The 26,202-nt window shown below is 32.1% G+C and overlaps 1 protein-coding gene across 10 annotated transcripts in view; it reads right to left on the reverse strand.

Moving 5' to 3' along the window:
• Positions 1–26,202, reverse strand: part of UBR3 (ubiquitin protein ligase E3 component n-recognin 3) — a 188,360-nt gene that overhangs the window by 52,611 nt on the left and 109,547 nt on the right. For 3 of the 10 annotated variants that reach the window (XM_016165386.2, XM_016165382.2, XM_016165379.2), the window contains 6 exons: positions 23,241–23,390; positions 18,268–18,401; positions 14,688–14,798; positions 10,147–10,359; positions 8,663–8,799; positions 1,790–1,875 (listed from right to left, as the gene is read on the reverse strand). In XM_016165386.2, the coding sequence (XP_016020872.1) occupies positions 1,790–1,875; positions 8,663–8,799; positions 10,147–10,359; positions 14,688–14,798; positions 18,268–18,401; positions 23,241–23,390 (831 nt within the window). Of the gene's footprint in view, positions 1–1,789; positions 1,876–3,180; positions 3,313–8,662; positions 8,800–10,146; positions 10,360–14,687; positions 14,799–18,267; positions 18,402–23,240; positions 23,409–26,202 lie in introns of those variants that run through there. The other 7 variants (XM_016165376.2, XM_016165377.2, XM_016165381.2 and 4 more) reach the window with 4 other exon arrangements.

The following is a 26,202-nucleotide window of genomic DNA, read 5'->3' on the forward strand; positions in this document are numbered from 1 at the left end:
ACTTCATATAATATACACTATACTCTATATACCTGACTTATAAAGCTACTTTTATAAATATTAGGATAAATAATGCATAAGTAATGAACCATAATAAATCATATGAAAACTAAAAACAAAAACATTACTTTGAACAAGCTAAATATATATAATTTTTAGTTGTCAATCATACCTTAATAAAGTTGGGGTGAAAAGAACTAACATAATTGATAAGGAAAAAATAAAACCAAAAACAGTATTAACTTATATTTAGGATGAGCTTCATACACACTTTTCTATACTGGCATACTGTAATCTCTTATTTTCTAAAAGGGGAAATAAAAAGAAATGAAAACTTGAAAGGAACCATCAATTTAATAATTTAAATTTAAATTGAAGGTATTAATTGAAGTGGTTGCTGCTAGAATTTTACTATTTTTAGAATTCTGAATAAATGAATCATTTACAAGCCTTTGGATAAGTTTAAGTACCTAAGAGAAAAAAAAATGAAATAGAGTTTGAACATAAAACTGAAATTCCTTTACTAATCACTTTCTAATCTAATAGTTTTGGGAATATTATCAGCTAATGCCAAATGTCAATTAAAAATAAGTTAACAAAAAATAATTTATATAAGTAAAATTACAGTTTCTGTTAACTTCTAGATCAAAGTCTAGAAGTTAAAATTCCTATGTATCAACAACTTCTTTAAAATATAATACTAAATCACTGGGTAGAATTAGGATTTAAGTACGCATGTCAAGAGAGCAATAAATTCTAAACACTCAGTAAAAAATAACTTCCAAAACATCAAACTTCTAGGAATCAAGTGATAACCCAAAACAAAATGTCAAAATCTAATGTAACTATTTAAAACTTTAAAAGTAACTCAGTTGAAATTTCACATAAGTTTGTATCTTGATGTCAGAAATTTCAAGGAAGGTATTTTTGATAAGTCTTTTGTTATCAAGTCATTCCAAAATCACAAATATCTTTTTAAAAAATACATACATGTATTTTTGAAAAACAAAGATGTATTGTAATTTTTAACGATTACTAATATTTTCAGCACTTAAGAAAATATATTCATTTTTCAAAAGAATATATTATAATGCTTATCTCCCATACAAATCACATTAGGTAATATTTTAACACTAGTGATTTGGGACCGATAATTAGCTCTACATGACATCAAATAATATTACTCCTAGTATTCACATTAATTCTCTAAACAATGATGAAATAATATCATCAAAACCATGCTCATGAAAAATCTACTTCAAGATCCAAATGATGCTTCCCTCAACTATACCCTTAAAAAAAGTAATGAAGAATCATGCCATTTTACAATATAAAGTATATTCATAAATAAAAGCAAACAAATAATTTTAATGTTTTAATGTGCACATCAAAATACAGTATATAGGTGTTCCTTAATTAATATATTACTTATAAAACTGTAGGCAATACAAATTGTCTTTATAAAAAGATTTTCTTAAATCCAGACAATTGAAGTTTGAGGACAATTTATAGATGAGAATAATATATTGTTTTAATTTTGATCCAATGTAAATCTGATTATTTAGTATGACATGTATTTACTGAGTAAAGATAGTATAGAAAAAGCTAAATATTTATATGATTCTTCTAAATACAAGACTAACCATTTAAAGCATATAATCACTATTAATACTGATTATGTATAACATAAAAAGAATTTGAAAATATACCAAAAGATTACTTTATCTGTATATGCTTTCAAATATGACATAAATAGAATTTTTTTTTTTAATTTAGCACTAACACTTACTTAAACAAGACCTTTTGCCAGCTGTGCTTGCACCACCTGAACACAAATTGCCTCCTCGATGAATTAATTCAAGTTCCAAATTGGTTCTGTAAATAAAACATTAAAATATATCTCAGTCATTAGGTTGAAGCTACGCTTTTTGTTTTATTGATATGCCTGAATCAACCTAAGTAATAAAGTTCTTCAACTGTATAATTTCAAAAGTAGAGTTTATGCAATATCAGTAATAATCATACTTTATATTTAGAAATAAAAAACGGAACAGTTTATCTGTCCTTATTTATATGTTCATATGTATAACTGCAAAACTGCATATATCACAATGTTATTGTTGCAAAATTCCAACTGTTGGCAAATACTAAAAACTAGGCCATAAGGAAAATAACTGCAACACATTTCATAAACCCACATATGAATGTGAAGAAAGAATTTGTACTCCAACTGTTAGCCACTGAGTAGATGGTTACTGTCATACAATACACAAGGGCATAGCAATTTTTCTATCAGAAAAATGGTTATCATTCATTAGAGATTAGATAATATCTAGAAATCAACATGAAGAAACACCACTAACAGTAGAGTGGCTATGAACAACACATATAATTAACAGCAGTCTCTTTTATGGACTTCTAAAATTACAGTTTTATTAAAATACGGTGTGTACTGACACTACTAAACATCGTTATTGTTCAAATAGATCTGAAGTTATATACTTAGCAATTACTAATTTACAGAATAGCAATAATTAGTAAATAGACATTTCAAAAATCGAACGGATACAGAATTTAAAGATTTACTCAAAATAGTAACAGTAAAATAGCTAATTTTGCCAAAATAATAAATGAAAATTCTGAGTGATAAACTGTATTTTTACTTCAATAGTATGAATAAACCTAAACACATCTTTATTTGCCATAACTAAAACTGAATAAACCTCTTTATATCGAAGATATGCATTTGACACTAATAATGAGCTAACCCATCTTAAAAAAAAAAAAAAAAAAAAGGTAGCCGAGTTTCAAACCTACTCTCTTGCAAGTGAATTCAATAACTATTATTATCCTATTTTATTTAAAACAAAACATTTTGAACCGATTTTGGTTGTATTTTGAATACAGAATATTTTAAAATGTCATTTTAATATATTACTTATAAATGCAAACTGTTAAAAAATATTAATATTCCTAAATCTGTACAGTTGCCACCCATTCCTCAAGGAATGCTTTAATCCTCTCCACTGGGAGGGAAGTGGGGAGAAAAACCAATTTAACATTGATAATATTCCTGCTCAGAGCTCCATCTGGTTGCTGCTGATAAGGGCATCTGTGTGACAAGGGAATTTTCCACCCTTCAGGCGATTTGCATTGCTCACTGAACTTCTAAAAACCTACCAGCAAGGAAGCAGGGACAAGGATTTCATATTAGTGGACAGAAAACGAGCGGAGACCAGCATGTGTTCCTTCATCAAGGGAATATAAATGAGATCAATACATTTTGTTTTCACAAATCTTCTGTTGCCTAATCTGTAGGAAAAAATTAATGGCTATATTCTCTTATAAAAACTAAGATTTCCTAGATGTACTTTTAAAAAGAGCTAACAAGAAACATGATCAATTCTAATAATCAAATGTCAGAACCAGAATGTCAACTTTTATTTCAGCATAATTTGCAAAAATATTAATTAAAATATAAATACAAGAACAATTGTTTATTCAATTATCAAATAAGATACTTTAAAAAATGACAAATATGTTACCAAGAATTTGATTTTAACGAATGCTTCAAAGAAACTACTAAATGTTATTATTTCACATTATGGTTGGAAGATCTCCTACACAACCTTCTTTCTCAATTAAGAAAACAAAAACTACCTATCCAAAGGCTTAGTATCATATAATAATATCTAAGACTTTAAAAATCAATGTCAGAGGCCCTAACCATCAGCTTGTCCTTATTTCATTTACAACAAAATTGGCCCTTTGAGACTTGCTAGAAAAAGGAAGACACAAATGCATTTCAAAAATCACAACACAATATTCGGTTTCTGCCTTCCAAAATGGATAATGCAAAAATAAAGATGTGCTGGGAGCAGGAGTTTTCTGAGCTTTTTTGTTCTGAGAGAAAAGTAGACCCTACTTCCTATATTTTCTAATACAAATATAATCAAATTAGTTTGGAAAGGAAAAAAAGAGAAAATCTCTACATTTAAAAAAAATGAGAAAAGCTACTCAAAGCCTCTCATGGTGGCCACCTAGATATATCCACGTAAAACTCCTCCAACTATGCTCCAACTTCTTTTCCTATGATCAAGGTCTGCTTTCCCTTTTCCACTCCGCTCCCTCCCCAACTCCACCGCCCCACACACGCACCTTTGGTACCAACATCTATTTCTAGAGCTATAATATGAAAAACAAATTGTATAATTTGGACACACACATACAGAGACACACACTGATATAGTGTGGGTTCAAGGACTGAGCCTGCCATTTACTGGTTAAGCAAGTTACTCAGTTTCTCAAAGAAAAGTACCTTCATCCATCCCATAGCCTATATAAAACACAACTCAAGATCTAACTCCTCCAGGAATTATGAAGAACTACCTTTTCTTGGGACAGGATAGAAAAACTTCCACATACTTTCTATTTCAATTTGCTCATCTTCCTGTTTCAAGTTCTAAAGCACTTTTTCAATGATATATATTTTTAAACAAACTATATTCTTTTATACAGATTAATGTATATTAGTTTTGTCTCTCCAACTAAATTGTAAATTCCTGCAGAGCGGGGACCATTTCAGATAAGCTTCTAAATCTCTGACGGTACCTAGCAAAGTGCTCAAAAACTTAGAACGGCGGTGGTGGTGGCGGGGGGGAGGGGGGTGTGTGGTAAATTATTTGTTTTACAAAAGAATTTTTTAGTTTTAAAATGAATTCATAATTTGATATTTCAGCAAGTATCTTTTATTTGGAACATAATTAGTTTATAAAGTTTAAACTTATAAAGCAACTGAAGTATAAAGCAAGGTACATTCACTCTACCGAGTAGTTTACCCACATGTAATTTAAAGATATCTCTCCATCTACATCTCAGTTACTCAAGTTTCATCTTCTTTCCATTTCCATGTTTCTCACCATATAAAATACAGTGCAAGTGCTACTCACCAATACCTCTATGCTATATGTAACTTGGGTCCAAAATCCTTGGAAAAATCAATTACTAAAATTAGTGTCAATCGTTGCTTCAATAATGAAAAAATAAATTGGTGTTAAAGTGAAGAAAGCTTTCTTCCTCCAAATTAACTTTCCATTATCTATTTGAATGACTGATATTTGCAATAGAACGTTTTGAAAATACATTAAAACTTGACTATAATGATTTTGATTTATTTAATATAACAAAAAGATAGCATTCCAACAATTTCTTCTCTGCTGTCCTCAGGCAATTTTCCAAGGCTTCATCATACGAATAAAATTAAGAACAAAGAGATCTGCACAGTCCTACAAAAAAAATTAGTTCTAAAACAATTATTAAAAGAAACAGCTTTACAGGCTAAGTATTCACTAGAATTATTTTACTTCTAAACATCAAAAAATTTAAGCTCCCAAAAGAACAAACAAAATTAGGAGGGAGAAATTCTGCTCTGGGAAACTAGGGTTGCATTCCATTAAAATTACTAATGCCAAATAAATAAACGTACACATTCTAATAAACTATATATTTAAGAATCACAACATTTAATTCAAAAGTTGAGTGATTCAAATTAAGTTTAGTTCTAAAGATTTTACTTAAAAATATTTTAATGTCTACCTTTAGGTATAAAAATATCATAATCTGTATTCATAAGAATTTATGAAATAAGGTTATATGCTAGGCATAAGGTAGCATAAGCTATACCATCTAGGTTTGTGTAGGCACATTCTATAAAGTGTGCACAATGACTAAATCACCTATTATGCATTTCTTGGGACATATCCTCATTTTCAAGTAACATATGTGACTGTATATAATGTGTAACACACACACACACACAATAGAACTAAGTTGGCCTACATTCCTCCCAATCTTCTCTAGAAGTTTTATATAACCCTGAAACCTTGGAAAATTAAATTAGATCTAAGGTAGGATCTGGTTTCCCATCTTGAGAGAATTACATCCTATTCAAATAAGACACAACATACTTGTTTCCCCTTCAACTCATGTTTTTGCTTCTTGAGTCAATTTGGTTCTTGTTTGTTTCCTTTTGGATGACTAAATCAAACTTAGAGAAGGCTTGCAATCTCACTGTGAGAACTTTGCAATGGCCTGGGAAATTATGACCAAAGGATGATGAGGTTTTTAAGGGTTATATACTTTCACTTTCAGAATCATTACCTCGCAACTTTAGAGTTTATGGTTAGCAATCAGAGAAGGATGGAAAGAAGGGAGAGTATATTTACTGTTTCTTTACATATCGATCATTAGTAAATAACATATGACATCTTTCCCTACTTGTCCATAAAAGAGAAAAACTGAAATATGTTGATTCAAAATGTCTCCCATTATCACAACAAGCTTTATTCTGTTATTTCTACATTTTAATGAAGAAATAGGAAGCTAAAACTTCCACTAAATTTAAAACAAATTACTGGATCTTTCATACTACAGCAAAATTCCATATACGGATCATTCCCATTCAACCAGAATTTTCTTACAAGGTTAATCCTACTAAAATCAAAGGCATAAATACAGAATCAACAAAAATGTGTGTGTCTGTGTGTATGTGTGTGTATACAATCATGAACTGCATAACGACATTTCAGTGAACAATGGACAGAATATATGACAGGGATCCCATAAGACAACAGAGCTGAAAAATTCCTATTGCCTAATGATATTATAGCTGTCCTAACATCATCCCACAATGCATCACTCACGTGTTTGTGGTGATGCTGTTGTCAACAAATCTACTGTGCTGCCAGTTGTGTAAAAATATGGGACATACATTTATGGACAGTACATAATAACACTTAATAATGATAATAAATGACTAAATTACTGGTTTGTGTATTTACTAAACTACACTCTTTATCATTATTTTAGAATGTACTGTCTACTTATAAAGAAAAAGTTTGCTGTAAAACAGTATGCCATGTTACACCAGCAGCCAACTCATACATCTTGTATTTACCACATCTATTGATTGCATACTTTTCCCTTGTGCTTGATTTAATCTTGTGTTTGTATAGTAACATGCGATGCAGACTTGTAGCCTAGGAGCAACAGACTATACAATATAGTCTGGTTGTATAGTAAGCTATACCATCACCTAGGTTTGAGTAAAGCACATTCTATGTTTGCACAATGACAAAATCATCTATCAATGTATTTCTAAGAACACATCCTCATTTTTAAGTAACATATGTGACTGTATATAATGTGTACATACACACGCACATCATAACTAAGTTGGTGTACGTTCACCCCAATCTTCTATAACATTATTATCACAATATTCTAAAGGAGTTTTATAAAACCTTGAAACCTTGGAAAATTAAATTACATTCTATTTGGTTTTCACATAAATTGTATTTTATTGCAAATATGAAATTAGTCACTATCTGGAAACAAAATGTTAAATTAGCTGTTATAACTTCCCCCAAAGCATTATGGATGAATAACAACAGTCTAGGAACATGCAAACTAGAAAGTTACTTCCCAATTCAATAGGATCCTTTTCCATCAATCTGTGCCCAGCATTTTCATTCTTAGACCAAAGCCTAATGTTTCTTTATCTTGAGCTCTAACTTGCTTGCTGCAAATTTCTTAGCTCTGGTTCCATTTTTCCTGGGTTCTAAAGACTACATTTATACCCTTTTGTTATCTGCTGCTCCAGGAATGGGGCAAAGAGAATGGCTATGATGAACTGCATGCATATATAACCTATAAAAGTTGAATACGGAAGAGGACAAAGGAAGATAGGAACTGCAAGAACACTAGACCTCGACTCAAGAGATCTGAGTTCTAGTTCTATTCTGCCACTAATTTGCTGCATGACTTCCAGTTATATTATCTCTCTAAATCTTGCCTATTACAATACTAGTTAGACAAAATATGAAGTATGCTCCTAAAAATACCCAAGCATCTACAGTATCAGTTCTGGGAGACTATGTTTATAAGTTTCTAACTGCGCCCATTTCTCCCCTATTTACTTCTTTTACGGTTCTCCATTTTCATTCAATTAAGTTTTCTAAAATTTCTATTTGGAACTATTTCTTAGGTATTAAACACCTAACTCAATCAATTAAACTAATCTACCTAATCTGAAAGATGAGAATTATTCGCCTCTGCTTTCTTGAGCCCCTGGCTAGGTCCAAAGAGAGGCTTAGAACATGCCTGATCTCAAGTTTCGTCTCCCTTATGTTTTTCTAAACCATCATAGTGTTCTAGGATGTTATTAGATCTTTCATTAGCTTAAAAGAAACAAATAAGTTCTTACTGTTTTAATTTTCTTATAAATAAACAATGTTTACCATATTACAATGTTTTGGTTCTCAATATCATCACCTTTTGACAGAACTTGAACAGTGATTTCTTAACACCACCCTTCATATATAATACTCACATGCTTTGCAAGAGATAACTGCCTCACAATGTTAATAATACACTTTTTTCTCCACATACGCTATAATGCTTAATAACACTTAACCCAATATTTCATTAAAACCCTTCGAAGAATGAAGGAAAACTATACTTTTATAGTCCTTCTAGAAGATTCTAAAACTAGCCATAATTTCAACCAACATTAAAAATATCCTGTCTTCAAATAAATATAAATAACAATAAAACCAACTAATATTAATAAGAAAATATAAAAGTATATACTATATATACCTACCTAGCAACAGAATACATAAATAGAAAATCATTGTCTGGTGAGCCTGGGGTCTTGCTATAGTCTCTATATTTCTTCTGAGTAGTATTTTTGATGTCTTTCATTACAGATTCCATTTCTTTACTTAAGTTGGTTTCTGACTATAAAAAATACAAACAAAAATATAAAGTTTATTTATATTCATTTTTTCTAATAATAGTCTAACACTACAATGTTTATCATTTGAACATACTAGAAAATTAAAGTTAAAAAGTCAAAACAGATGTACCTTAGCTAATTACTATAAATTTATTCAGTGCACAAAGACCAAACAGATCAAGAACTATTTTCTCTTATTTTAGGGAATTTTTAAATTCTAATTCTATATTGTGACTGGTACTTCTATAACCCTACTAGTAATTAACCACAAAACTATATTCTAATCAAATGAGTAGGTGTCATTCAAATTATATTTTAGAATAGTTCCCATACTTATAAAAATCCTGACTTTGATTTAAGTTCATTTTTCAAAGACGAATATCCCTTACTTTAAGCATATTTTAAACACATAAAAACTTGGATTTAAAAAGAAAAAAATCACACAGACTCTAAAATTAGTCTTCGACTGAGAAAAGGAACTGCCAAGAGATGATTCTAAGTAGCTTTAATCTATGAATTTCTGTTTCAAAAGTCAAATATTCATAGTTTTCATAAATTTACTAGATAAATTAGGCATAGCTGCCACTTCTCTCAAGGACTGTATCATAAATCCATAATAAAGGTGAAATATTTAAGAATTTAAATCAAATAAATAAATCCTACTGGATGGGATAAAAGACATATGTTCTTACACCAAATCTCACAGTAAAACATACTGACTTAAAGTGAATGGTTCAATTAAGTATACACTTGTGTGTGTATGTAAATCTATAATTATACATACATACACTGTGTGTATATGTCTAAATATATCATCATATTTTTTAAAGTTTTTAAAAATGTTTAAATTTTTATTATGGTGACATTGTTAACGAAGTCCAGTAAGTTTCAGGTGTACAAATGAACAGTAGTGCATTGTATGTTCACCGCCCATAGATTTCTTTCGTCGCCACATATTTGACCCCTGTTGCCCCATCTTAATCCTAATATACCTAATGAGCATATTTTTAAATGATTAGGCTGTGCTTTACACTGCAAAATACATATATATAATTTGATCTTGTTTTTAAATATTTCAACTCTTAAAAAAAAGTCTAACCATATCTACCCTTACAGGAGTTAATGATCTGAAAGATATATATCAAAACTATAACAATTTAGATTAAGGAAAAATATAGCCTTTGGTAATAATTTGTTCTATTATGTTCATTTCTGTTTTAATAACCGCAAGAGAAAAATCTCTAAAAGTAATTTCTACTAAACGTATAAAGGTTCAGAGTAATTTAGAAACGGAATGAAAACAAAAGCTGAAAAGTAGTGCTGAGTTAACCAGGATATTTCTGCCTTACACTGATGCTTACTGGGAAAGCTCCCGGTCGTCCCTGCAGCTCCTCCACCTCCTTTATGAGATCTTGTATGCTTTTGTTACTAGGACGCTGCCAAAGGTTATTTTCCACATTGCTTCCAGGATAACAAGGAAGAACACTGTTTGCAAACTGCCTACAGAGAGGACATGTGAATTCTCCTTTGTCCACTGAAAACCCCTGAAGAACCTGGTCATTCTAAAAGATGAAATAAACATACAGATTTATGATGTACACTTTTACAGAAAACAAAATTTACACCACTATATTTTATAGCAAATAAACAAATCATACAAAAAAAGACATTTCTAATATGTCATAAAAACATATAATTTCTCATTTAACTATTGAAGCTGATCAAATAACTTCTTACATCATGGCAATCATAGAATAGTTGCCATAACCAATGAACTACATAAACAACTTACTCTTCTCTCAGTATGAAATATTCAAATAATGATGCACTCAATCTGAAATGTAGATTTAAAATAAAGAATAACTCAAAAAACAGGGCACACAAAAGTAGATCACCTTCCTCTTACCCCTTGCCCCTGTTTTCATAATCTACTGGGCTTATTCTCTGAGTGCCCATTTTTTTTTATATTGGCTAGATAGCTTTTAAGCATAAATTAAGCCAATAAAAAAATGTAATGTGTCTCCTAAAGTATCTATCTCCTGAATACAATTCATTGAACTTAATGCAGTAGGTCTATTTAGGTTTAATGGATAAGGGGAAAATTTAGAGTACTCAGAATATAAGTGCAATAAAAGGGGAATTAACACCTTCGTTCTGATAGAAAGAGAAAGAAAAAGTAGAATTTTTGAAACATAATACGCATACACCTAGGAGAAAACTCTTGCTCATGAGAGACTGCAATGCATGTTAACTAAAGACAGGAATCCAGGCTGACACATGTTCCCTTCTTTTGCCTGACTTTGTCCCACATCTATGTTATTTTAGGCCATTGCTGTTGTGTAGTCCTAACCATTATATTACTCTTTTTCCTAGCAATCTCTCTCTTATTCTGCCACTAACCTAATGCTTTATCTCAAAATGTTTTTAACACATTAATGTATATGTATGAATGCTACAATATCTTTATTACTAACAAGAAAAAAAAATGATGAGAAAAAAGGATACAAAGAATAGAAAAGAAATTTCTTTCCCTATGGTTACAAAGGAGGTTAATGAAAATGTCAGGATGAATCAGGTTTCCTAGTTCTTAATTTAGTGTTCTAGTGTACTAGAAGGCTAGGGCAAGGGTCTTGGTCATTGAAGGACGTTCTGTGATAAGCTTCCCTATAGCCTTAATCTTAATGAATGTAGGTCCTCCTCCTTACCTTGACTGAAACTAGGTTCTCTCCTGAATCCTGCCCAGAAGCCCTCTCAATTAGGCACTGCTCATTCTCCCACATCCCTCACACCTCAGTATCCTCCTCATCTCTAGTGCTGGCTTGAGATCATTACTCTTTAATTCTCCTGTCTTCGTGGCTCATGTCATTTAACAATACCACCCTTTTCCTTCCTTTTTACTGTTATCCACTGCTCTCAAGCACTGAAGACTTTGGTACTTCATCACTTCAAGTCCTACCATCCACTTAATGCAACTTCAGAGTGTATGTGGAGAACCCATCTTAAATCTTTGTCCTTCAACTCCTTGACCTCATCAGCTCCTATGGCTTTAACCTCAACTGCAACTCCAGCACTTATTACCATGACCACACCCTTGACCTATAAGGACCCCAAACTCCGTATTTGAAAATACTAAATTCAAACATCTTAAATTCTGACAACTCCTGTCTCCTTTAGTACCTCCTTTTTTCCAGTTTATCGGGTCTTTCCTATCCTCCCTATACACCATAATCTACCACTTCAAAAACTCTCAAGTCAATGCTTTTCGTCCCCCTCCATATGTCTTTCCATCATACATACCTAACAAAACCTTCGAAAAAATTAACCCAATGTATGATTTCTCCAATTCTGCATCAAACTGAGTGCTATTGGAGAAAACTGAAATAACTTCTATAAACTGTTTCCAATATCGACTGAGCCCTGAATACTGCCTGGAAATCTTGCTCCAACATCCTATGAATATCTCACATCTTCCCAATTCCAAAGTGGTTTATCCATACCACCTCCTCACTTGTAAAGTCCCTTCACCTACCCCAGCCTTGCTCCCTTACTCTAGGAACATAAAGCTACACCTCTTCCCTCAGAAAAATGGGAGTCACAGCAGCTCCTTTAACTTCCTGACTTCCCCCACCCCAAATATCTAGCTAATAAATCCCATCAGTCCTTCCACCTACTTTTTTCCTTCTACCTCACTTAAAAATATCTCCTAACCAGTCTCCCAACTATATCGCTGCCAGTATTCCCAAATTCTTTCAATGATCACCATCACCTCTCACCTTGATTCCTTCCTCTGTTTTATACTCTGCATGCAATATCTCAGAAAACTCTTCTAAATATGTCACAAATATACATATGTATAATATATATACATATTTCAAATATCTAACCCTTTCTCTATCTCCACTGCTATGACTAAGCCCAAGATGCCATCGTCTCTTACCTCCTAAATGATATCACCGCATTCTTTCTTACTCTCCTGTAATCCCACAATAATCTCCTGTGATCTACACAGCCACAATGACCTTTCTGAACATGTCATATTTCTGCTTAAGAGTCTATAATGGCTGTAACATATCTCTGTAAGGAATCTGTCTAAAGTCTAGATTCCTTAACATAAACCACAAGGCCTTTTATAATATGACCCCTTATTATTTCTCCCGTCTTATTTCTCATCGCTCAAGTACCTTACTTTATCAAATGTTCTGGCACTTGGCAGAAACTCTGATAAGATCCTATGCATACCTCAGAACACTTAGCACAAATACTTCAACTGTTTATTTCCATCTCACACAATGCATAGTACACTCTTTGAATGAAGAAACTGTGTATTATTCACTGTTGTTATTCCCAATATCTATCACAGTACCTAGAACACTACAGGATAAATAAAGAGGTATGAAAATTATAAAATGTGCTTAAGGAGCTACTAATTAGCTTATTAATGCTGAATTGATGGAAAATAAAGCTAAAGCAACAAGCAAGCCCAGATTGTGTACTGCCTTGAATGCCATTCAGGGAAAAGTAAACTTTACCCCATTAGGAAGAAGTCAGTAAAGGATTTTTAAGCCATATGCCATCAGACTTACTCTTTAGAAAGATAAATGTAGTGATTAAATTTGAGTTGGAATAAGGAAATTGATAAGAAAGTAACTATAATAGTCAAGATAAGAGATGAAGCATACACAAAAGTATAAGTGGGAATAATAAAGGCAGAATATAGTCAAGTGAAATTTAGGGAGACAGAATCAATAGAATTTGGTAAGTGACTGAATGTGAGAGGTAAGGAATAGGAAAAAAAAAAAACAGAGAAATCCACTGCTTCTGAGTTAGGAATCTGGGAATAGAGTAACCATGTATTTAAGAAGTTAGGCTGACAGAAAAAGAAAGACTACAGGTACAGGAGAATGAATGCAAGGTCAGGGGAAGGAATTTTAAAAAGCAGATACTTCGGTGTCTTTATGAACTGAAAAGATGGGACAGACCAAGCAGAAAAACTGAAGAAATAGAAGAAAAGAGGTTACTTATTGATATATCAAGGACTCTGAAGTGATGTAGAGAAAGAAATACTAGAGCATAAACAGAAAGATTATTCCTGAACAGAAGAAACGCTATGTCAAAGAATAGAAAAAGGATTGGTTAGGATGCAAAGTCATTTATCAGGGAATAGAAAAAAAGAAAGGTAGGAAGCTAAAATAGTATGTAACAGAGAACCACTATTTTTTGGGTGACAAAGAAAGAGACAGAAATCTGATGAGAGAATAGGGATCTTGTGATTTAGGCAAAGAGTGAGATGGAGGGGCAAAGGTATAGAATAGCTGCTGAGGAAACTAGGGGAGAAAACTGATCAAAGACAGATAAATGAATTGATAAGTAATATCTACAGTCCATGACCCTAGTCTAAGGCACTATTATAAGAAACCACAAATTTGTAGAGGTGCTGGTTTATGTTTTATGATTTTTCTAGCAGGGCTAGCTGCCTGGATCTAAGAGCAAAGATTAAATGACTGGTACAAGAAAGTGAGGCTAGGTAAGAGTTAATACACTAGGAAAAAATGCAAAAATGATTAAAAGATTGAAGATCTTGATGCCAGAAACAAAATGCACTAATAAGAGTGAAAATAAGAGAATCTGAAAAATAATCATGTAAAAAATGATATGGTAGAATAGTAAAGCTTAATTATTTCCAAGCTAGAGTAGCAAAGGATAAAATTACAGCCATGGAAGTCAGTTGCTAAAGTGGAGTCAAAAAATAAAATCCCTAATGTTGAAGTGAAGAAACTGTGAAGCTGGGTAGTACAAATGATGATCAAAATCACCCACAATGAATTAGGATGTATTTGCTGTAAAAAAAAATATTTAATACACACTTTTAAAAATTATTCAATTAACTTACCCGTAATGATTCCATGTAAGATTTATGACAATCTATATGTAATGTGTGGCCGCAGGTTTGTACATAAACACCTCCTTCCCAGCCAATTGATACTGCCAAGAGACAGGAACTCTTAAAAAAAAAAAAAAAAAAAAAGACAAAATACAATTAATTTTAAAGAAGTATAAATGTATCTACATATCTAAATATATCAGCATAAGCCTTTGAATGATTTCACATTGTGATACTAATGTGAACTTTTATTTTTGTGATATAAAGTCACACCTGACTTAATAGTCCTAAGCAATGTCATTCAACTAGAAACACCATAGTTTTAGCTTCTTACTATTTACTACTATTTACTATTTACAAGAGTTTAATCTAATACACAACAAAGAAAAGAAATAGATTATAGAAGCCAACTACATACTCATTCGAAATTTGTTTTAAAAGTTAATTGCTTCTATCTCCTCTTTTACATTTTCAATTTATCTGCTAATTGCTTCCCTTCAATTTATAAACAGGCTTAGATTTTCCTCCCCTAAAGTAATTTTCTTGGAGTTTTCATTTGACCTCTGTCAAATAGCACTTGGGGTAAACTTGAGTTTACTCTCTAGAGTCTACAGTTAATAGATGGCTGAGCCACATCAGTATCAGGCATAGGTGTAACATGAGTGACAGCATACAATGAAAGATTTGAAAGCTATAAAAACTGAGTCATCTTTTTATTTTTATATGGGAAAGAAATTTATACATTACAATGAAAAATGAACAAATCATCTTTAAACAATAGTAAACAAAGTTCCAATATTAAATCACGATTCTTCATGAGCATCTGAAAGTTGAAAATATTGCAGTGCAAAAAGCCTTCCCAGAAGATTTAAATATGTGCAGCAGCACAAATCAAATACTTGCAGCAAGTGAGCCAGCTTCTACTGTTACAAATCAGAAAAACAACAGGAGACCTGCTCATCTCTGTTTTATCATTTGAAGCCACTTAATGTAGAAGCAGATTTTGATATTAATTAGATAATTTTAGAATGGTTAGTAGTTAGCTAATAAACAAGTTACTCTCTTTGGCAATGTATTATAAAAATGTAATCAATCTTTCTTTTTAAATAAAATCAGGTAGCTTTTAAAACCAAAAATAGTAAGTCACTTGTTAATATAACTGTTAGATGTCTTATTCGAATCTGCTAGAGTGAAAAAAAGCAGGAAACCACTTACTAATGTAAGACTAATAATTTAGGAAGACTTAAGACTTCAGTGGTGTTCCCACCACTGTGCTAAGTGCTTAACATTGAATCTTCACAACCTCAATATTCATTAAAACCTCACATGTAAGTGCTGTTACCCCTTTTCACAAAAAAAGGAAAGAAAAATTTACCAAGATCACTCAGTTATAAGTGGAAGAGCCCAAGTTCAAACAAAAGTCTATCAGACTCCAAAGCTCAGGCCCCTCCCCCACTGTCTTATCTCTCATATATCATGCTTCCAGTTTAAACAGTAACTGTACTGTCTTACATTACTAAAATTATACATGTCAACTCTCTAATATGCATGCATTAATTTTATAATCAGTATCAATGCCCACTGATAGTAATTCTTCTCTGTACAGTCTGTCTAGCTACCAAACTGGTATACTTTGCTAGAGTAACTCAGTAAGAAATCAATAAGCATCTACAACACACACAGCATGTGCCAGTCCTTCAGGGGACTATAAAACCAATGTAAGAAATGACCCTAGACCTCCAGAGGCACAGTCCAGGGTGCACACCATATATGCATAAAATAATCATTCTGAAAGGACATAAAAGCATTAATATAGGAATAAAATCTCACAATCGGAAACACAATAGATATTCAGTCCAGTTTAGATTTTAGTTCGGAGCCTTTTTAAAAAAAACAAGTTTTTTTTTTTTTTTTTTTTTTTTTTTTTTAAGAAATAAATAACTATTCTGGCTGCAGGTAATAAATACCTTGCTTTTTCTCTCCTTTATTAGATCTACCCTTCCCTCAAAATTATTTTGCTCTTTTGGGTCTGGATTCTATTTTGATTGAATCAAGTCATTTTTCTTTTCTGTTTGGCTTTAGGATTAACTGTTACTCATCTACTCTAAAGTGATTCGAACCGATAAAATTAAAACCAAGATTATGGCAAGAAAGCAAAATCTAAAGAAAAGTGGTAATAAATGTATGCAAAAGCAGAACACAATTTCAACATTTTCTTCAAAATAAAGACAGTTACCAAAGTCTAATTAATAAAGTAATATATACACACTGCAAAAAATTCAAAGAAAAAATAAAAAGTACAAGTCTGTATGTATATATACATGCATTATTTTTCCAAATAATGATAATTTCATTTTAAAGCCTCTAAAAATATATGGAAGTATGCTCACTACCAAACCCAAAGTACCTTATAAAGCCTAACACTTGAGCCCTCCTAAGTGGGCTAGCTTGAATATTAAAAACATCACTTTATATTTATACCAAACTTTATTGTATGTAAAGTAATCTAGAGAAATTTCCAACCTGGTGGGTTAAAAATTACTACATGAAATATCATTATGACCCCTATTTCACAGACGAGGAAATTGAGTCTTAGAATGTTTATTTGGCCAAGCTCACATTATTAAGAAATGGCAGAATCAGGACCAAACTTCTTTTCTGACCTGGGATTCTGTCTATGATACATGGTACCTCCCTAATTAAAGCCATCATCTCCTCCAGAATCCACCAGAAAGTTTCTCCTCAGTCCAGACTACTGAACCACACTCTACTCTGATTCTTATCATCACTAGGTCAGTTATTGTTTATTCTAATTAAGTATTCTGTCTTCCATTTTATAAAAAGTTTCTTCCATTTAATCCAGTGGATCATGCACAAGAAAAATTGTATTTGGAAATCTATCAAAATAATCATCTCATATAGTTAAAATAATGTTTCGCTTTAAATTTTAAGTAACTTAAATTATTATCATACATTTACTTAACTCAAGATACAATATCCAAAAAACAACCAGTGAAAGGAAACCCTTTCTAATAAGCCATTCAGGAAACATTAAAAATGGCACAAAAATTTTATAAAGAAATTAACTATGATGCTACTACTAAAGAAATGAAACTGATCTTTTAAGACTTTTGACACCTGAGTGCTAGAGCCCCTGGGTATAAAAAGCTGAAAAAAATCTATTAAGTTCACAAGAAACCACAGAAACCACAAATGAAGCCTGCCCCTACTTTACATTTAAAAAGCATCATAATGAGATTTTATTGTAAATCTTTAAAAGGAGAATCTTCATAAAATATTCATGCAATATCTAAGTTTTCAGAGGTAATATTTATATCCACTGAATTGAATTTGTATACATCACAATAAACATTTAAAATAAAGGTATAACATTTAGAATCTGAAATTTTTACTTATTAACAGATTTCCATTTCTTTACTACCCACATATGAATATTTTTTCTAAAAAACTTTCAGATTGCAAATGAGAATGACATTTGGTAGAAGAAAAAATATCAAATAAGACTCTGGAAAGAAATAACTATCAACTCTGCAGACAAAAAATACTATTTGATAAAAAGGGTACTTACATCCTTAAAATAACGCTGTAATAATGAAAGCCTCACATCGTGAACTGCTGCACATGTATCCCAAGGGTAAATCTGCTCCTCTTCAGTGATAGGCAACTTTTTTGGCTCAATGTTGTCACGGCACTGCCCCAAAACTATATTAACATGGCCAACAGACATATGAAAAGATGCTCAACGTTACTAATCATCAGAGAAATGCAAACTAAAACCACAATGAGATAATATTTCACACCTGTCAGAATGGCTATCGTCAATACATCAGAAAACAAGTGTTGGCGAAGAAGTGGAGCAAAGGGAGCTATCCTGCAGTGTTGGTGGGATTGCAAACTGATACAGACACTATAGAAAACAGTTTAGAAGTTCCTCAAAAAATTAAAAATAGCACTACTTTATTACCCAGCAATTCCACTTTGGAGTATTTATCCAAGAAATCCGAAACACAAATTCGAATTGTAGATGCACCCCTACGTTCTTCACTACAGCGCTATTTACAACAGCCAAACGATGGAAGCAGCCTAAGTGCCCATCGACAGATGACTAGATAAAGAAGTTATGGTACATATATACAATGAAATATTACTAAGCCATAAAAAAAAAATGAATGAAATCTTACCATTTGTGACAACATGGATGAATCTAGAGGGTATTATGCTAAGTGAAATAGGTCAGACAGAGAAAGACAAATACCATGTGATTTCACTTTTATGTGGAATCTAGAGAACAAAATAAACCAACAAGCAAAACAGAAATAGACTCAAGAGACAAAGAGAATTGATGATTGTCAAACAGGAGAGTGTTTGGAGGACTGGGTAAAAAGGTGAAGGGATTAAGAAGTATAATTGGTAGCTATGGGGATGTAATGTACAACATAGAGAATACAGTCAATAATAATGTAATAACTATGTATAATTCCAGACAGTTACTAATCAGCGGAGGAATCACTTTGTGAATTACATAAATGTCTAACCACTATGCTGTACACCTGAAACTAATATAAAATAACAATGAATGTCAACTCTAATTGAAAAAAAAAATTTCCTTTGAGAAATGTAAAAACAAACAAACAAACAAACAAAAACCCCTCTATATCAATAAACAACAGAGATAAGAGCTCATTAAATAACCAATACATAGACCTGATTTTCACCAAGAAAAGCTGAGTTATGTACTAGCTACACTAATTTTTTCACTATTAGATATTTTCAAAGACCAAAAAAACAAAGTAGTATTATAGTTGTCTTCTACAGAGTAAACACAGCTTCAAATATGCCAGTATTTATTTTTTTAAAATAACACTAAAATGTGAATATGAACTCTGGATGGATGAATCGACAGATCAATAGATCGGTGTGGAGGCATAGCATCAAGAGCTCATTCATTGAAAACTTGACCTTCTTCTTAAGGAAAGATTGACCTGAAAGGAGCCAGGGTGACCATGGAGCAAGGCTATCATACTTTCAACTCTCTGAGCTACTTAAGGAATGAGAGTATGGCATCAGAGCTCAAAATCGAGGACTTCTTCAGCCACTACCTCGCCGTCTACAGCAGCTCCGAGTTTAACAAGACCATGGCCATGTTCCGCAACCTAGTGTCCCTGACCCTCAGATACAACTGCATCTCTGACGAGCTGCTCAAGGACTTGTGTGAGAACAATTCCAGTACCCTCCGGACCATAAATATCAAATGCCACATTCATAACTCCCACGGGCAGGTCATCTGAAGCATATCTTAGGCCAAGCTGGCCAGGCACACCACCAACTTGAAGGTGAACTACTTCTTTGAGCGAGTCATGAAGTACGAGCGGTTGGTCTGGATTCTCTTGCAGGAGATCCCAATCAGGAGCATTAGACTGAGAAGCTGCTACTTCAGTGACCCACTCTGGTCCATGTGGCCCACTCTGCTGGATCTCCTGCCCACCTTCTGGCACACTCTGCAGGTAGGTATGACCTGAGGGTGGGAGGCTTTCAAGGAGTGACTGGATCAACAGATAGATGGATGGATGGTTTGAATGATGGAAGCTGGTCTCCAAAATCTGTCCACTGTAAAAGCCTACAAGTTATGACTCTCCAATATCAATAAACTTCATTTCTAAATATACTACTTCTTACGACATGGAAACACAGAGGTCCTTAAAGAATAACCTGAGAAAAGTGCAAAGTTAGCCTGGAATTGTGGGTAATAAAAAGCAAAGGGTAATTCAAACACTGAGGAACTAAAGGAGTTCTGACCAGCCAAATTTGAGAAAACTGAGTATTGAAAAGAGTAAGTAATGGTTAACAAACAACACGACCAATGATTCAGGCAAAGAACATTAAGGAAAAGGGTAAATTGTTAAGAGTCTCAATGTATTATCCTATAGACTACCTATCACCTTAACTAAGTGATCAAACTTCGCTGGCATTACCAATAAAAGGGCAAGTGATGCCACTATTCTACAGAACTGGACTCTTTAAAACTTTTTAAAGGGGCTGAAGAAACTGTTCCAGATTCAAGAAGACTTATAAGAAATGACAACTAAATGCAATGCATGATCTTTGCTTGGCTCTTTGATCAGGAAAAAAAAAAATGCTATAAAAATATTTGGACAATTGAGAGAATTTGGAATATAGAATATTAGATGTTCTTGATATTAAATTTCTTGGGGTATGATAATGATACTGTGGTTATATAAAAGAATATCCTTGTTCTTAGAAGATACAGTCTGAAGTATTTAGGAATAAAATGTCATGATGTCTGCCATTTTCTTCTGGAGACAGAGAAAAGGAGGGAGGAAGGGAGGAAGAATGTGTGTGTAGATTAGAGATAAAGAAAAATATGACAATATATTTACTATTGGTAAGTCTAGGTAAAGAGTATTCAACTTTTCTATAGATATATAACTTTTCAAAATGCAAAGTTAGAAAAAGAGGTATATGGCAAAAGGGGATAAAACAAATACTAAGATTTTTATTATTGTAAAACATCAAAGCACAAAAAAAGAGAGTGAAGATAGAAACATACAGTGCCATATATTACTGTAAAACTCAATAAGCATGGGAAGAGCCACTCTTAGGGAAGGGAATATCAGGCATATCATTGGGGGCCTCCAGTTTTGAAGAGACTTATAGCAGCAGCAGAAAGAAGAGATAGAAGCAGGTAATGCTAGCAACTAGAATATAATTAGCCATGATGTATAATCCTCTTAATACACTGCTGGATTTGCTTTGCTAGGATTGTGATGTCTTTATTTGGCTTTTATATCAGGGTAATGCTGGCCTCTTGAATGAGTTATGAAGTATTCCCTCTTTTTTTAATTTTTCTTTTGACAAATTTGAGATGAACTGGTGTTAACTATTTAACGTTTGGTAGAATAACCAGTGAAGCTATCCAGTCCTTGGCTTTTATTTGTTAAGATGTTTTGGAGTACTGATTCAATCTCTTTACTTGTTGAAGGTCTGCTTGAATTTTCTACTTTTTGAGTTGGTTTTGGTAGTTTGTTTTTATCCATTTTATCTAGAACACTGACTTTGCTGACATAAAATTGACATATTCTCTTAAAGTCTTTTATTTCTTTAAGGTCTATTGTAATGTCACAACTTTCATTTCTGATTTTAGTTATTTATGGTAAGTCTAGCTAAAAAAAAAATGTCAATTCTGATGATATTTTGAAGTAATATTTTCGACTTTTGGCTCTTCTGATTCTTTCTATTGTTTTTCTATTCTGTATTTCATTTATTTCTGCTCTAATCTTTATTTCTTTCCATCTGCTAGCTTGGGTTTAGCTTGCTCTTATTTTTCTAGGTCCTAAAAGTATAAAGGTAGTTTATTGATTTGAGATCTTTTCTCATGTAAGCATTTGCAGCTATAGATTTTCCTCTGTATAATGTTTTCACTCCACCATGTAAATTTTGGTATATAGTGTTTTCTTTTACATTTATTTCAAAGATTCTTCCATATTCATTTGTAATTTCTTCTTTGACCCACTGGTTGTTTAAGAATGTGCTACTTTACTTCCACATATTTATGAATTTTCAAGTTTTCCTTCTGATAAGGATTTCTAGTTCATTCCTTGTGGTCCGAGAAGATACTCTGGTGATTTCAATCTTTTTAAACGTATTGAGACTTGTTTTATGGTCTATTTTGGAGAATGTTCCATGTACAATCTAAAAAAAAAAAAAATGTGTATTCTATTGTTGCTGGATAGAGTGTTCTATACGAGTTTTTTAGGTTTAACTGTTTTATAGTGTTGCTCAAGTATTTTATGTATGTATGTATGTATGTATGTATGTATGTATGTATGTATGTATTTTGATCTGTCTAGCCGTTCCATCCATTATTGAAACTGGGGCACTGAGGTCTCTAACTATGATTGTAAAACTATTTCTCCCTCCAATTCTGTCCATTTTTGCTTCATATATTTTGGGTCTCTGCTGTTTGGTGCATATATGTTTATAACTATTATATCTTCTAACCCTAACCCTACTTCAAAAAACTTCAGTACAGGAGAGGACGGACAGCATTCAGACAAATTGTTCAAGTTAAAAAAAAAATTTTTAACTACAGATTGGCAAACATATCAATCAACAGTTTGCTTCAAGAATGACTACTTCTATAGCTCAAGATATAAGAGCAACGCTACCAAAAATGCCTTATATAGCTCAAATATTTAAGCTGACAATATCTCTGGACTTAAAATACTTTCGGATTTGAGAACAATTAAATGACCACCTAATGCTGGTGATACTACATTTTAAGGGAAAAGATTATGTAACATATAGAGAGATCTCTCTGTTAAGGGCTTCTTCCAACACTCAAATCCAGGAAAGTGAGATAAAATGAGATTAAGAATCTTTGATATAAATTGGTTCTTGCTATCTTGATCTACAGTTATATCTAGACAAAGATTTAACTTTCATTCCATACAGACACTTATTAATCTATTGTATATATTTTGTATCTAAAATGTCCCGACTGAAAAATTACTTTGATTTTACCTGAAGATGCTTGCAACAGTACAACCAATCCTGTAGGTCGGTCTTCAGAGGAGGGGCCACTCTGTCCACAAATGACACAATCATATACTGCCTCAGAAACCTGTGGTTCTGCTGTGGTGATCTCCATAGGAATATCGTTCTCAGGAGAATCTGAGGAGAAAATTTTCTCTTCAATGAAAATGTGGGGAAAAAAAAAACAAGTTCAGATAATTTTGAGCTTCAATACCAATAAAGTTACATAGTAATAAAATTATGGAAAAAATACCTTGCTGAAATAAAATATTTACTCGGAAAAAGATAAAAAATACAGAGTTGATATAATGAAAGACTTTAAATAATATATGGTTAAAAACACTTTTGATGTTATATAATTCACATATAAAATTGGAAGGAAAAACACAAAAGCAAAGATATTTGCATCAAAAAAAGCCTTTAAAATATTATAATTTCAGAAAATAAGGTGGAAATTATTTGTTTAATTTTCTTTGAGGTACCTCGGAAGGGAAATTTATAACGACATCATAGCTCTTGGAAAAAAATGGCAATATTCACTACTAGGATAAAAGAGAAACAAACTATTTCTCCTTTATTTTCAATACTAGTGATTATAACTTAGCAATAATTATCAATGTATTTGTTTATGCAGGGAAATCATATAGATATGGCCATTATATTAATAAAGTAGAACTACCATAAAAAATAACAATAACCCCCTGGTGATATGGTGTCTTTAACAGCAGGAAATAAAATAACAATTCTCAGATCAAGACTCTTAAATTCATAAAGATCAGTGATATTGTCCATAGTGGAAAGAAATGGGCAGAGAAGATTAGGAAGATCAGGGAAGCAGGAATAATTAATGATTTGTTTAAAAGATGAAGACATATCTTAATAAATATGTAAAACTACATGACAAAAAGAGAAAAGATGTTTAGATGTTTTAATAAGAATTCATGCAGATAAACGTATATTTGTTACTAAGAGTAACTGAGAGGAAACGGGTAGAAACCTAAAACAGAACTTTGGATAATACCCAGCATTAATAAAAACAAACAAACAAAAAGAAGCCAATAAGGAAATCAGAGAAAAAACAATACATGAATAGAATCAGAACCAGAAGCTCACTGTCTATGAAAATAAGATTAATGGGTCAAAATGAAAAGAAAATTAAAAAGAAAATTTAAAAGTACCAAAGGCCAGTAAGATTTGATATGTGATTGTTGTTTAGGAAGAAAATTTTAGTACAGAAAAGAAGGGATGTTTCTGATTGTTCTCAAGTTCAAAGGAGAATAGAGAAATACCTGACTTAAAGTGATGTGAAATAATTCAATCTCACAGTAAGTGCCAAAGAACTAGAATTTCATTAACTCTACCTCACATACAAAGATAGCTTTCCTTTTTTTATGTCTTGGTACAATCAACTTGAAAACTTAAAAGAAATCCTAATACCAAAATGCAATATCAAAGAGGCTGCTAAGTACCCTTTTCTAGAGTTTTTAAAAGTAAGGCTTGATAATCTTCTACAGTGATACAGTGCTAAAACCATGAAAATAAAACATATGACCTTCTTTTATATTCCCTCTAAGGGAACAAAGTTCACGGCTGTGCAGTTAAAGACATAACCAATGTCCTTTTTTATAATAAGAGAAATCATTAATTAAAACTAGATCACAATACCACTTCTTTCATCTATTAGATTAGTAAAAATGCACAAGTTTGAGAATATATTCTAATGAAAAGGATATAGGGTAACTGATACTTTTACACACTGTTGATGGGAATATGAAACAGTACAGCCCCCTATGAAAGTAATATGGTAATATCTAGGAAAATTACATATGTATTTACTCTTTGACCCACCAGTCCCACCTCTAAAAATTTAGATATATTATCAAAATAGAAAAAAAAGACCCATATACAAGGATGTTCATTATGATAATATTTGTACAGCAAAAGACTGAAACAAATAAACTGTCCAATAATAGAAAACCGTTTGAATAAACCATGGAAAAATCTATAAAAGGCAATACTATATAGCTAGAAAAAGGAATAAAGACTGTATCTATACACTATATAGTGGAATCTCCAAGTCATAACGTTAAATGAAAAAAGCAAGGTAATAAAAGTGTACACAGTATGTTATCATGTACCTAAGAAGGGGACACAAGTATTTTTATACCTCAATATTTTACATGTATATAAATATATTTAGATCACCAACCTCCCTTCTTACATGATAGCATACATACATAGTTAAAAAATAAAAGGATAAACCTCAAATTAAACTGTATTGCTAAATAAAATAAACAGTTCCCTCCACAACTAACAACAATATAGAGTAACAAAATTCTGATCTGTGCCAGCTGTTATCTTTATGCCTTGTGCCTGAATCATTCAATCCATCAATCAATCATCAGGTCTGTTAATTCTTACCTTACAACCATTCTCATATCTATTCCTTTCTATCTCCAGGCTACCAACAGAACGTGTTTAGCATATTGCTGGATGCACAGTTAACGCACAAAAATATATATATATATCTCATTATCATCATCATCCCCCAAAATTCATACTCTCAAAGATACAAAATGCACGCACAAAAAAATTTTGCTTATTCAATATTTATAATAATTAAAGTTAGAAAAAAACTAAAGTGCAATTATATGGGGCTGATTAAGAAAATTATAGAAAATGGCAATATTAACAGCCAATGCTTATAAACTTATTATGTGCCAAGCATTCTGTTCTAAGTGTTTTAAATGTACTAATACATTCAATCTTCATAACAACTCTATGAGGTAGGTAGTATAGTAGGTCCTCACTCAAAATTGTCGACAGATTCTGTGACTCTAAGTGGAATGACATATAATGAAACCAATTTTGCCGTAGGTTAATTAATATAAACAAGAGTTCCTATGGAATCTCATCAGCGCCATAATGAAATACTGTTGAACGAAATGAT

This window comes from Rousettus aegyptiacus, unplaced genomic scaffold (genome assembly GCF_014176215.1).
Source record: "Rousettus aegyptiacus isolate mRouAeg1 unplaced genomic scaffold, mRouAeg1.p scaffold_m13_p_2, whole genome shotgun sequence".
Taxonomy (NCBI): Eukaryota; Metazoa; Chordata; class Mammalia; order Chiroptera; family Pteropodidae; genus Rousettus; species Rousettus aegyptiacus.